This window comes from Pipra filicauda, unplaced genomic scaffold (genome assembly GCF_003945595.2).
Source record: "Pipra filicauda isolate LSUMZ 115617 unplaced genomic scaffold, ASM394559v2 scaffold447_size767260_pilon, whole genome shotgun sequence".
NCBI classification, from domain to species: Eukaryota; Metazoa; Chordata; class Aves; order Passeriformes; family Pipridae; genus Pipra; species Pipra filicauda.
Window position 1 is genome coordinate 370,581 of NW_024104584.1, and position 14,135 is coordinate 384,715.

At 41.0% G+C, this 14,135-nt stretch overlaps 1 protein-coding gene across 5 annotated transcripts in view; it reads left to right on the top strand.

Annotated features, from left to right (window-relative positions):
- Positions 1–1,385: 1,385 nt before the first annotated feature.
- The window catches only part of DDX4 (DEAD-box helicase 4), a 71,723-nt gene continuing 58,973 nt past the window's right edge, over positions 1,386–14,135 (top strand). For 2 of the 5 annotated variants that reach the window (XR_005565233.1, XM_039385888.1), the window contains exons 1-12: positions 1,446–1,455; positions 1,663–1,798; positions 3,252–3,315; positions 3,611–3,685; positions 6,463–6,540; positions 6,743–6,835; positions 7,175–7,246; positions 8,255–8,335; positions 8,639–8,719; positions 10,295–10,437; positions 11,547–11,699; positions 12,995–13,149. Coding sequence is in view for 4 of the 5 variants with exons in the window: in XM_039385888.1 (XP_039241822.1) it covers positions 1,736–1,798; positions 3,252–3,315; positions 3,611–3,685; positions 6,463–6,540; positions 6,743–6,835; positions 7,175–7,246; positions 8,255–8,335; positions 8,639–8,719; positions 10,295–10,437; positions 11,547–11,699; positions 12,995–13,149 (1,058 nt within the window). In the remaining variant the exon portion in view is untranslated. Of the gene's footprint in view, positions 1,456–1,598; positions 1,619–1,662; positions 1,799–3,251; positions 3,316–3,610; positions 3,686–6,462; positions 6,541–6,742; positions 6,836–7,174; positions 7,247–8,254; positions 8,336–8,638; positions 8,720–10,294; positions 10,438–11,546; positions 11,700–12,994; positions 13,150–14,135 lie in introns of those variants that run through there. The other 3 variants (XM_039385884.1, XM_039385886.1, XM_039385887.1) reach the window with 3 other exon arrangements.

The window sequence follows — 14,135 nt, forward strand, 5'->3', positions numbered from 1 at the left end:
TTGGCTTAGATGTTCCAGAGTAGCACATCTGCCATCAACCATAAATTTCTCGGGAGAACAGACACACTTCTCTTTTTTCCTTAAGGTGATCCAAAATAGAGCTTCAGTGCAATGAAAACAGTAGCCATTTTGTCTCACGAAGCAGCCTACTCTCTTTCCTTGTTTAGACAAAAAGATGGTGTGTTAAGGAGTGTTAAGGGTGAAATTTAACTCATGAGCCGGCTAGTTTCAGGTGCTGCTTCAGGAATTTATGAATAGTTTTTAACACTTTCCACAGAGATACTCCCACTGCAAGTTCTTCATCCTTGGACGTTGTGTGTTTTGCTGACTACTTATTGAAAGCTAATAACTGCCAGCAGCCATCTTTGCTACTTGCACGAAGCACAGCATAATATATATCACCTAGTGGTGCAGTTTTAACCTCACTATGAGACAGAGAAGCTGTTTAAGTTTCTTAACTGACTTATCCTGTCTTGATGCTCCTGAAAAATGAGCAGCTGGAAAGGACAGGGCTTAACTGACAATGGTTAAGGGGAAACTAATGAAAGCATTAGTTCAGAGACCACTTTCCAAAATTCTCCAACTGCTGCAGGAATTTGACTTGGTGCCCAAAGCCCCTACTAGATGTTCAGAATTCCACATCTGCTGTGACTTCTCTGCAACAGAAGACAGAAGTTCTCAAACAAGTTTTTCAAATAGTTTTTCTGATGAGGAAAATCTATTTCACGTGGTGGAGCAGATTAATGAGTATTATCAAGTTTATGAAATATACTTCCTGTATGTTTTTCTGAACAAGCATTGCTGGATTATTCCACAGCATGAAGAGAGATACAGAGAATACACACACTGCACTAGGAGCTCAGAAACACAAGCAGAAGTGTCAGAGTACTTGCCACCATTTTAATAGATGTATTGAACTGATACGAGTCCTATAGATGTTCTCCTGCACTCCAGCAACACCTCCTAAGCCAGGAATTTTGCTCTCTTTCTTTTCTCTAGCAAGTCTGGTATTACAAAAAACGGTGGGAAAGGGGTGTTGTGCTTAAGTTTGGGGTTTTCTTTTATTTCTTTGTTTTGTTTTTCTAAATATATAACCTCTTTAACCTAATTTAATGTATTTTAAAACAAAATTTCAGCGAAGTGCTGTTAGTTATCATGCTAACGCTTGAAAAACGTGTTTGTAAACAGTAAAATTATTAATGTTTTATTTGGGGTTCCGCCAGACTGTGGATTTCACTTTTATCAGACGTTTGCCAAGCAAATCCCGGTGAAACAGCTCTACGCTGAGGCCGCCGACAGGGGCCGCCGGCACGCCCGCGCGCCCTGACGCCGAGCCGCGCGCTCATTGGATGGCCGCGGGTCACGTGACCAGCCGGCTGCACGGTGCGGACACGTGCGCGGTGTCCTTAAGAGGGTGTCGGTGCCCGGCGCCATCTTATTTCCGTGCGGAGCGAGGTAAGGGGCTGGGCTCTGGGTACCGCTCTTATGGAAGCGGGAGGCTTTTCCCCGGCAGGATCTCCTTCCCGCCCTCCCCCCCATCTCCACCAGCGCAGAGGCCGGGCCGGGCCGGGCCGGGCGGGGCCGGACCGTACTGTACTCACTCCCGCCCGCAGGCAGGGTCGGTGAGCCTCGGTGCAGGGTGCCATTTTCTCTCCTTGTTAGACCTTCCGGAGCTGAGCGGGAGGCGGCTGCTGATGTGTTCTGTCTCCTGCAAGCAGGTCTGGCAGGGCACAGCATGATTGAAGAGGACTGGAATGCGGAGATGGGGGACGAGACGTTGCTCCCATCCCTTGAGAAGGTATGGGGGGGAGGGGGGCGGCAATTGTTAGGCTGTAGTGTGCTTGCTTCTTTTACCTTTCCTTCCTCCAACCCCTGTCGGCACAGCCTGGGTGGCTGGTGGGCTGTGGTGTCCCCTGTTCCTGTGATTCCGGAAGCACCTGGAGGAACTTGACCTTGGTGCTGAAAAGACAGTTTTCTTAACGAGGTGCAGCAGTTTCAGTCTCTGAAAATGTTGAGGTGCCTTGCCTCCCTGGAAGCTCCTGGGACGTGATTGGTGTGGGTGATTATTGTTACTCTTTCAGATGCTCGGTGCTACCCCTTTGCACTGGATTATGAAAGGATGCATACTTTTTGGAAATAAAATGCGCGCATAAAAGCGGCACATAAGAGTAACTCATTAACTACGGTGTGTGAGCTAGGAACTGAGTACCTACGTGGATAGGCTAGTGGATCAGCATAGGCTGGAAAAGAAGTAGAGCTAACTTAGGCAGGGTAGAAACTTAAAACTGCAGCTCGGTGGTGTTAAGGAGTATTCCGGTGCAGTTTTGTAACTCCTGAAGGAAGTTGGTGGTTCATGTTGCGTGTCCTTTTTGTTTTCTGATGTATTCCTCTTTTGTATCTGCAAGGTATAGTTTTTTTCATGTTGTAGCATAAACTGAGAACAGATGCTGGATTTTGGGTATTAGTAGGCCACAATTTGTTACACAAATCAAATTGGTTTGATGATTGTTATTGCTGGCTATTGAACAGTGAAAGCGCAGTGGTGGCACTGCATTTTTGGAGACTTGCAGAACCACATCTGTTGGTGAAGGTGTGGATTAGAGGTGAGCTGTGACTTCTGTCTCGAAGCCGTCCTTTTAGCTGTTCTATTTGCTGTCTCTTCCTTCTGGTAGTCACAGAATTGCTATTTCATTTTACCACAGCAATGAATAGAACATAGGTGACTGTCTCAGCTGTTATGTGTTGTTCAGTTAATACAGTGCCTCATGTTGTCCCCAAACTTCATGGTCCTAAATGCAGAGCTGCTGCAGAAAGAGTGAGAAGTTTTCCTATGTAAGGACTGTAGGTAGGACTTTGAATATACTTTACAGTATATTTTTGCAAATACGGTAGGTAGCCATAGGAGTTCGCTGCAACTAAAGAGGTTTCCTCTGTGCCAGCAGTTTACTTGCTGCTGTTTTGTTCATGTACTCTAGTGCTTGTTGTATGCTTCGTGAGCTTCACATCTTAGCTGTGTGTAATGTGATTTTTGGTAACATTCATATGCAAACAGTATACTGTTTAGAATACTGTGAAATGTAATAAGCTGAAGTGAACAGAGGAGTGTGAGAGTCTGCATTTCAGAAGGTGCAGAAGGCAACTTTTCAAGTGGAAGACATAGCAACTGCATCTGTGTTTACGTACTTTGCTTGACCTGAAGTTATCATGATGTTGTGCCTTTTTTTTTTTTTTTTTTTTTTTTTTTTTTGTAGGTTAGCTTGTTTGAAAGACCAAATGACCTCTCATCTGGCTTCAGTCCGAGTGTAAGCTCATTCGGTATGTGAAAGGCACTTCTGACTGGCATTTGGGGGAGTTGATCACTTGAGCAGTTTACAAGGTTAAAGGAAAACACAATATTATCATCGTGATATTTTAATGTCTCCCCTATGGAGTAGCAACATCAAATTATAGACAGAACATAATGAATATACTTTTTTTGACCTTCAACCTTTATTTATTTATTTATTTACTTTTTTTTACTACTTCATTTATTTGTTTATAATACAATATATAACTTATACTGAGTCAAAGATAGCTTTGAATGTTAACTCAGTTTTTTTTGTAATTCTAGGTACTGATGAATTTTTGAACAGACAGTGTCAACCAATGAGTAGTTTCGGTAGAGGAAGGAATTTTGAAGCCAAAGGTAACTTCCTCTAATGGCTGTAATTCTAATGGCTAGTCCTATATTATATATTAAACTTTGCTTATTAAGGTGCTCAGTTTTGTTGTATCAGAGCCAAATGAGTATTTGTGACTTGGAGAGTAATTCGGGTCCTTATTTCTGTATAATGTAGGCACTCAGTATCACCCCTTGGTTTTGACTGCACAACACAAAATACCCCACTGCATTTCCCAGAAGGCAGGACTCGACATCTAAAATTGATGTTTTGTTTACCTCTTGCTCTGATTCTGTTCTGCCTGCGGAGGGGCATTTTTCTGATAGTTTTGTTGTCATGTAGTATAAAAGTCAAGCTGAGTATTAGTATTCGTATGTATGCTGTGTGAGGGACTATATCAGTTCTCTTCTGTGCAAGACCTGAAAGCTTGCTTTCTTTGGTATCCATAAAGCAATATTCAGTCCCTATCCTCCTACTGCTTACAGTGGTGAGTGCCACACCTGTATGCAGTGCACATTGAGGAGGCAGCTTGGCAGTACTGCTTCATGTGCTTCCACCTGGTATGTACAATGTACAGGGGCAGTGGGAACTGCTGGCTAATTCTTTGTCAGTGGGACTGGTTATGAAACAAGGAAGATTGAAACTCTAGTCCTGGTCTAGGCTGGTTTATCAAAAGGTCTGGCCTGCAGAACAGCTGTGGAGCCACTCAGTGTTATGTTTATTGCATAGATTTAACCCCAGCTGGCATCTAAGCCCCACGCAGCTGCTTGCTCACTCTTACTGGTGGGATGGGGATGAGAATTGAAGGAGTGAAAGTGAGACAATCCATGGATTGAGATAAAAGCAGTTTAATAGGTAACACAGGAGCTGCACATGCAAGCAAAACAAAGAATTCGTTCACCACTTCCCACTGGCAGGCAGGTTCAGCCTTTCCCGCGAAAGCTGAGCTCTGTTGCGCATAGCTGTGGCTGAGAAGGCATCTGAGCATCCCCTCTTTCCTTCTTTATCTGCTGAGTGTGATGTGATGCCATATGGGATGGATTGTCTCTGCAGTCACTTGGGGGCAGCTGCTCTGGCTGTGTCCCCTCCCAGGTCTTTGTGCCCTCCAGCCTTCTCGTGGGTGGGGTGAGGAGCAGAAAAGGCCTTAGCCGTGTGTGAGCACTGCTCAGTGATAGCTAGAACATCCCTGTGTTATCAACACGGTTTCCAGCACAAATCCAAAACACAGCCCCATATCAGCTGCTGTGAAGAAAATTGACTTGACCCCAGTTAAACCCAGCACGGTTAATTCTTTCAAAAAATTCTCAGCCATTTCTGCATCTTTTGGATCGATGCCCACTGTGGTAGGGGAATGCTAGGTTTGTTTGACTATGCAGATGGCAGCGCTTTGTGCAGAGAAATGATGATGAGAAATTCTGCTGTAGACTCTCCAACAATTGTGAAGTAACTCACAAGCTGTAGGTAGGGTCTGTAGTATTTATGGATACTTACCTTTAGACTGTTTTTGCAGCGAGCCTTTAAGATGTGATTTTGGTTTTTATTTCTTTATGTAATTGATTTGGAAAAACTCAAACGACGAACAAATTGGTATTCACCAAGCCTTGGTGGAGAAGGAACTACAGATGCTGTGGTAGGAGAACTTCTTGATGTCACGTAACAGCAGATTCTCTTTGTCATTACGATATGATAGAACAGATGTTCAGTTGAAGAATAAGGACTTAGGAGAAAATTCCAGTCTAAGCTGACTGCTTGGATCTTGAACAACACCTGAAACTGTCCAGTGTAAAATGAGAAATACCTTATTTGTGCATATGACTCTTTACTTCTTCTCCTTCCCCATCAGGAGAGTGACTAAGGAAAGGGATTAGAAATAAAAATACCCTAAATACTTGTCACTGCTGACGGAATAAGCGATTCTGAGTAATAAAAAAAAAAAGGAGAAGTTGGTAGATCTGAAAGGCACATTTTCAAATCCTAACTCTGCAGGTACTGGTTATGAAAACTGATAAGGTACAAATGCTGTCAGTTGCTTATGACTGAACCAGAGTTCTGAATGACAGAATCAGCTAGGTTGGAAAAGACCTCTGAGACGATGGAGTCCTACCTTTGACCCAACACCACCTCGTCTACTAGACTATGGCACTAAGTGCCACATCCAGTCTTTCCTTAAACACCTCCAGGGACAGTGACTCTAGCACCTCCCTGGGCAGCCCATTCCAACACCCAGTCACTCTCTCTTGTAAAGAACTTCTTCCTAGTGTCTAACCCAAACCTCTCCTGGCTCAGCTTAAGGCTGTGCCCTCTTGTCCTGTTGCTGGTTGCCTGGGAGAAGAGACCGATGCCCACCTGCCTACAGACTCCTTTCAGGTAATTGTAGAGAGTGATGAGGTCTCCCCTGAGCCTCCTCTTCTCCAGGCTAAACAACCCCAGCTCCCTCAGCTACTCCTCAAAGGGCTTGTGCTCCAGACCCTTCACCAGTCTTGTTGCCCTTCTTTGATTTGCATCTGGATCAAAACTGGAGAGTTGAATGTTTGTGGCATATACGCATGTAAAGTGAGATACTTAGACCTAACATTTGATTTATGTCTTGAAATCATACAAGAGAGCAGTACTCTTCTTGTCAGACTTTTTGGCAAAAAGTACTTTTTTTCTTCATTGTTTCATATGTTTAGGCAAATCACTTAGTTATATTATACTTTTTTTGTGGATTTATAAAACAAGGAATGGGAAGAATTAAAAGATGCTTGACCTGCACATGTGATATTAGGCAAATTAAATTATTGTGTTGTATGCTGCACTGCAGGTTTTCAAGAAAGAAACATAGGAGATGCTAGTATGCAATATAGAGGGTCTAAAGGATTCCGTGGTGGCTTTGGACAAGGTAAGAGTAAGTTTTTTGTATTGACTAGTTTGTATGGGAACACTATACATATTGCCATTCTTTCTGGGTTTGCTTGCTCCCTGAGAACTGTACGAGGGTGAGTGCTGTGAAATGGCTTCTGTTCTTCATCCAGGTAAAAGGCTCTTGATCTGCACATGCAGAATTGTCAAACTAAGTTGTTGTTTGCTGTGCTGTACTCCAGGTTTTCCAGGAAGAAATGCTGCAGAAGGTTCTAGTACGCATACAAAAAATAAAGGGTTTAAAGGATTTCATGGTGACTTTGGACAATGTGAGAGTAAGTGTTTGAGGTGTTTTTTATATTAACTGGTTTGTATGGGAACAGCATACAATTGACCATTCTTTCTGGGTTTGCTTGCTCTGTGAGAACTACCAGTACAAGGGTGAAAGCTACAAAATGGCTTCTGTTCTTCAACTGTGTTTGTGGCTATGTTGTGGAAGAGGAATGGGGTCTTTAGGAAAATGGTATCACTGAGTATAATACAGTATAGGTTGGAGTTAACAAAGAATCTGTTGGGAGTGTTGCACTGCAGATTTCTTGGAGTAAATATTACTAGCTTTAATTGTAGTATTTCCTTATACTAATTTTATACTCTACATCTACTACACTGTCTAGATGGGCAGAGGAACATGTCTCAGTCTGGAATTCTTGACTCTACAGGAAAAGGAACATTTACAGATGGTGCAGGTAAGACTTTCTAATATGTAGGGGTGAACTCTTCAGACTTGTTCAGTGGTGATGAATGGCAATGCTGTTCCTTGTTAGCTTGAATGGGTCTTTGAGCAACCTGATCTAGTGGATGGCACCCTTACCCATGGCAGGGGGATTGTAACTAGGTGATCTTTAAGGTCCCTTCCAACCCAAACCATTCAATGGTTAGAATGCATTTTCAGCAGTGCTCCTTAATATTTGAAGAATAATTGATTTGCCCCTATGTGAGTTAGTTCAAGCTAAGTTTTTCAGATTTTTAGTTCAAATAATGATTTTTAGGAAGTGTTTACAGAGACAGTGTGCTAATTCCTCTAGTGGATGTAACTGCATCCTTAACAATGCATCCTTTAAAAAAACAAGTTACTGCTATACAAAACCAGCACGGTTTATTCTTTCAGAAAATTCTCAACCATTTCTGCATCTTTTGGATCAATGCCCACTATGGTAGGGGAATGCTAGGTTTGTTTGACTATGCAGATGGCAGCGCTTTGTGCAGAGAAATGATGATGAGAAATTCTGCTGTAGAGTCTCCAACAATTGTGAAGTAACTCACAAGCTGTAGGTAGGGTCTGTAGTATTTATGGATACTTACCTTTAGACTGTTTTTGCAGCGAGCCTTTAAGATGTGATTTTGGTTTTTATTTCTTTATGTAATTGATTTGGAAAAACTCAAACGACGAACAAATTGGTATTCACCAAGCCTTGGTGGAGAAGGAACTACAGATGCTGTGGTAGGAGAACTTCTTGATGTCACGTAACAGCAGATTCTCTTTGTTATTACAATATAATAGACCAGCTGAATACTTTTTGGCAAAAAAGTATTTATTGTCTTTGTTTTTTTCATATGTTTAGGTAAATCAGTTATATTGTACTTTTTATGTGAATTAATAAGGAATGAGGAGAATAATTTCCGGATAAAAGGTGCTTGATCTGCACATGCGAAATTAGGCAAACTGAGTTATTATGTTCTGTGCTACACTGCAGGTTTTCAAGAAAGAAACGTTGTAAAAGGTTTTAGTACACGAAATAGAGGGTCCAAAGGATTTCATGACGGCTTTGGACAAGGTGAGAGTAAGCTTTTTGTATTGACTGGTTTGTATGGGAACAACATACATTGGCCATTTTTTCTGGGTTTGCTTGCTGCCTGAGAACTGCCAGTACAAGGATGAAAGCTATGAAATGTTTTCTGTTCTTTGGCTGTATTGTGGAACATAGGTGATGTCTTTACAAAATAGCGTTACTGGAAATAATACATCATAGATTGGAGTTAACAAAGGATCTGTCGCAGTGCAGATTTCTTGGAGTAAATAGTACTGGTGTCAGTCATATTTCATTATACAAATTTTATACCCTGTCCATTACTTACAGGTATTAATAATGGGCGAAGGGTCATACCTCAGTCTGGAACTCTTGGCTCTAGAGAAAAAGGGACATTTACAGATGGTGCAGGTAAGACTTTTAGTATGGGTGGTGAACCTTTCAGATTTGTCATTGGTGGTTTGTGGCAATGCAGTTCCTTCCTAGCTCTGCTAAATACTGTTGTTGTGATTGTTCTCCCTGTTAAGAACCTTTTGCAAATGTTAGAGATCTTGTTTGTATGCCTGCAAAAGACATGCTTGTAATTTCTATGAATTTTAGTGATTGGATTTTCAAAGCTATTGTCTTCCATAATTTTTTTTCTTGGTCTTTCTCCTACTGGTTGAGTTAATGTACAGTGAAGCAGAGGTGCTAGCCCCAAAATTGGAAGTAAGCCTTAAGAACTTGCTCAGTTTTGAAACAGTCACTCTAGACTCTTTTTTTTTTTTTTACCCTTCCTATAAGTGGAAGTATTTTAAGTTTGTCGAGACTGACAAGTAAGGTGTGTAGCTCAGAGAGGCCAGCTATTCCTGATTAAACTTTATATTGATTTTGGTTTTTTTGTTTGTTTGTTTTCTACAAGGGATTTTTCCCTCACAGGCCTGTATTCTGTTGCCACTGATACTGCTGTTCCTTTTTATCTGTGTGCTGTGCTATCTTAGAGCATAGTAATCTTTCATTCACAGAAATACCATAATTCAAATTAGAAATGCCATTAAGCCAGTGTAATGGGTAGTGGATGGCTGATATTCTCCATGAAAGAACATTTTGTGTGATAGTGGTAAAAGAATTTTTCATAGTAAAAAGGATGGATAAATGATTCTTTACTCAGAGGGTAGTGAAGCGCTGGGACAAATTACCCGGAGAAGTTGTGGATACCCTATCCCTGGAAGTGTTAAAGGCCAGGCTGGGTGAGGCTTTGAGCAGCCTGATCTAATGGGTGGTATCCCTACCTATGGCAGAGAGGTTGGAACTAGATGATCTTTAAGGTCCCTTCCAACTCCAAACATTCTGTGATTCAGTGATTAGTATATGTTTTCAGAAGTGCTCCTTAATATCCAAAGAACAATTGATTACCCTCGATTTGACTTAGTTCAAGCTACGTTTTTCAGATTTTTAGTTCAGATAATGATTTTTAGGAACTGAAATGTTTATAGAAGCAACATGGTAATGCTCCTAGTGGACATAATGCATCCTCAGTACAGGATCGTAATTCCTTTTTCATGGCCACAGGGTAAACTCTTAGCATGTGAAGACTGTTTTGGTTATTGGTACGCAACAGTTGCACCTGTCTGTATAGAAGTTCATGTGGAAAGATAGTTCTTCATGAGGAGTAGTTTGTTGCCTGGGAAGTATGTCCCTGGATCTTAAGAGCATGTGTCTGGATGATAAAGGATTTTTGTGACCAGCTCTTGAAAGTAAGGTCCTTAAACAAATGTGAGACAAGAACGCTTTACAGAAGTCTGACTTCATTTGTAAGTGTTAGGTCTAGTAGTATAAAACTAAGTTCTGATAGAGTCAATTTATGGAATTTTGTACCTTCCTGGAAAGTGGAGGGAAATCCAAATGACACCTCACTGAACTAACTTCAGTAGCTCCATACTTAAAATAGTTTTAGTTTAGCTTTTCTTGATACTGTTCATGAACTTAAGTAGTTTTGTTCTTAAGGTCCGAAGGTGACGTATGTTCCCCCTCCTCCACCTGATGATGAACAAGCGATCTTTGCACGTTATGAGACAGGAATGAATTTTGACAAGTATGATGAAAATATCGTCGAAGTGTCAGGACTGGACCCTCCAGCAGCATTAATGGTTAGTGAACTGATTAATTGCAGAGTTTGCTGAGCATGATTTTGCAAGGGTGTTTAATTTACTGAGTTTAATATTGGCTGCTAATGAAAATACTAATAAAAATTTGGATTATTGCAGACAGTATGATGTTGGAAGGAGGTGCTGCCCAATTGAAAGATACAAATTTGAATTCACAGTAATATTGACAGACTACATAAATGTTCCAGAGAAAATAATACTGCATATATAGGAAAAATAGTAATTAAATTGCAGAGGAATACCAGTTTAGATATTGAAAGAAAGAGGTCTTTGGCAGCAGTTGCTGGGAAGGCTGGTAGAGTTATCTTACTGACGTTTGTTACTGGGGGATCTTTAATAATGTAAATGAATGTGTGTTGGAGAAGTATTGATTTGGACAGAGAAGTGTTTGAAAGTATTTCTATCCCTGTTCTCTGTGGCTGTAGTTTATTGTTTAACATACAACTTTGCTGCTTCTCCATATGGGTGGCTAGTGTTTAAAAAAAAAAAGAAAAAAAAGCCCTTTCTAGGGAAAATAAAGAGGAAAGAAGTGCCAAGGGGTTAGTAGCACCTGTGTTGAAAGGGAGGATACAGAGGTATTTTCACCATCCGTCTTCTGAAAGGTTTTTTCACCATCTGTCTTCTGAAAGGTTTTTTTCACTGAAGTTAAAGTGATTTTTGTCATATATGATGCTTTTTGGTCCTGGGTAGAAATGTTGCTTTAGGTCCCCTTACTGTTTTTAGCACAGAAACTGTGTGTATCTCCTACATGAAATGAAACCAAACAGTTTAAGTTTGTTTTCATGGCGTGCTATGATGTGAGTTTACCTGCTTGAATCCAGACGTATGGCTTCTGAGCAGTTTTCTCTCAGAGCTGATACACCAGCTGAAAGTCTTCTGTCCTACAAAGTTATTTGAATGGCATTTGAATGGCATGAGCAGATTTAAGAGACCTTTGGAACTTTTACCTGTAGGAACCTTGGCAATCTAGATGACTGGTGAGACTCTTTAAAGTTAACACTTTAATTTTTGGATGTCTGCGTCCTGTGGTAAGTTTCTCTGGCTTTCTAACTTCTGTGATTGTGTAATAACCTGATTTTTTTCTGTTACAGAGCTTTGCAGAGGCTAACATATCCCATACTTTAGCTGTGAACATTGCTAAAGCTGGATACTCTAAACCTACTCCAGTGCAGAAGTACAGTATTCCTATTGTACTGGCAGGACGGGATTTAATGGCATGTGCCCAGACAGGATCAGGAAAAACTGTAAGCATTATGTATACTGCTGTGACTGTGAACTTTCAGGTGGATGATTTCAGTCTTCCATGTGCCAGATGCTTCACAGCTTGTTATCTAGTAATTTAACACTTGGATAGCAATGCCAGGTGTACTGTTAAGCACAGATACAAATGATGTCACGTTTTGGGTTGGATTTCCTTTTAGTTTCAGTGAACTACTGTCTTGATACAGTGGGCCACCCTTCAGGGCTGCAGATACAGATTCAGAAATATAGGCAGGCATTCCTAGACACTGCTTATGTGAAAACTCAGCAGTTGAAAGTATGGAGTTCTTTCAGTGTTGTGTGGAGTTTTGTCGAGTGTTTTTTGGTGGTGGTTGGTGTTTTTTTTTTTTTGTTGGTTGGTTGGTTTGTGTGTGTGTGAGTTTTGTTTTCTATGTTTTTGTGGGTGTTTTGGGGGGTGTTTGAGAACTTAGCTAGATTGTAACAGTGTGTTGTGCTAGTTTGTGACACTTGGTTTGGTCAAGTCTGATCTGCTTAGGTAATTCAGTATTAATCATGGAACAGCGTTAAGAGTTGATACTAAGTTGAAAGTTGTCTCAACTTATTACACTGCATAATGTACCCAAATCTAACCACGGACAGCTGATGTATGAGAATGTTTGGCTATGAAGTGTAGCTTTTTGCTGTTCAGTGTAATTGTAGAATCTTGGTTTTGATGTAACATAGCTTACTGCTTATTTCTTCTGGTAAACCTCTTCTGTTTGTAGAAAGGGAAATGTCCAATGCTTATGCTTTAAATATTCTGAATGCTTTTGGCACTGCTATACAGATGCAGTTTCGGGGTTAACTAGTCTTATATGGCAGTACATGTGCTGGTGTAGTGCAGCTGTGTTGCAAAGTGATCTGCCATTCTAGTAGTCTGCAGAATGTTGATACATATTTACTTTACAGACCTACTGATAATAATCTAGTTTGTAAGTACATGTTAAGGACCTGTTTTGATCCTGGGTACAGAATTATCAGTGTATGTCATCAATGTATGGAACTGCCTGAAGAACTCAGAAGTTAGCCACTGCATGCCTGTGTTGCTGTGTTACTAAACTCTTAAGAACTAGAGAAATACTTTCATACTGCTTAAATGAGGAGAAATAAGTTTCCATGTCCTGTAGCGCATTCAGGTCAGTCCTTTTGCAGTCTCATTTCCTTGATTGTGTGCGCTATCATTCAGGCTTTAAGACTGGTATACAGCTTTTAGCATGACTGATGAAAGCTAAACAGCATAAATACTGCTGTTTTGTTGGTTTTTGTTTTTTTTTCCTAGGCAGCTTTTCTTGTACCAATTGTGGCCCAAATGATGAGAGATGGTGTAACTGCCAGTAGCTTTAAACAGCAGCAAGAACCAGAATGTATTATTACTGGCCCAACTAGAGAACTAGTAAATCAGATCTTCCTAGAAGCAAGGAAATTTGTGTATGGGTAAGCTTTTGCACTGTTGCCTGGTATTAATTATTACTTTGCCTAAATCGAGTGATTGTTTGGTTTTTTTTTTCATAAATACTTGCAAAATTTTTTTTGTGCCAATCAAATTATTGAAAACATTGAGTTCAGATTATAATGAGTTCAAATTTTAATACTAGCCAGCAGGTTTCTTACTATATGGCTAGGGATTTAAATTCCTAATCTTCCTGGTATTGGGGTGGGTGGGTGAATGGGAGGCCTAGATCAGCTTGAAGAGGAGATAAGTACTAAACTTCTGTCACTTACTGATGGGAAAAATGAAACTTCTTTCATGAAGTTTTCTTAAAACTTTCTTTTCTGACCATCCGGGAGCCACTCCGGCAGTCACAGTCACACCCACCAGGGATTTTACTGCTGTGACCAAAGCCTCTTTGCAGTGGGTGGCTCCAGTGACCCCATGGGTACCTCACTTGACTCCCAACACATAGCACTCAGTCAGACAAGGTTTCCACACTAACTTGACCCCAGGTTTCCCATGGCAGAGTCTCAGATCTCTGGTTTCTTTAAGTAATTTAACTTGTGCAGCAACATGCAACAGCTCAAGCTGGATGTCTCCACAAAGGGACCCCTAAACAAGGGAATCCCTGGGCTTTTATACACTCACAGTGTATGTACATGATATTCTGGAATCTTTTTACTGAGTTGTTGGCTCCTGCTGAGTCTCTGTGTCAGGTCACCTGGCTAATGGTGCAGGTCCCTGTGCCCTTTGTGAAGCAAAGAGTTGGTGCCCAGTTCATGGCCTTTTGCTCGGGCTCCAGCCATTTCCAGCCACTCAGAGCTCAATCTGCAGCTCACACTGCAACAGCACACTGAGCTACCTGCACTAGATTTATTTTTCAACATGAAGAAACTGATTAGCTTACCCTATGTAATTTATACTTGCTTTATTTTCATCTTTATAAAAACAGAGGTGTGTTAGGGGTTTTAGTTAACTTGCAGTGATG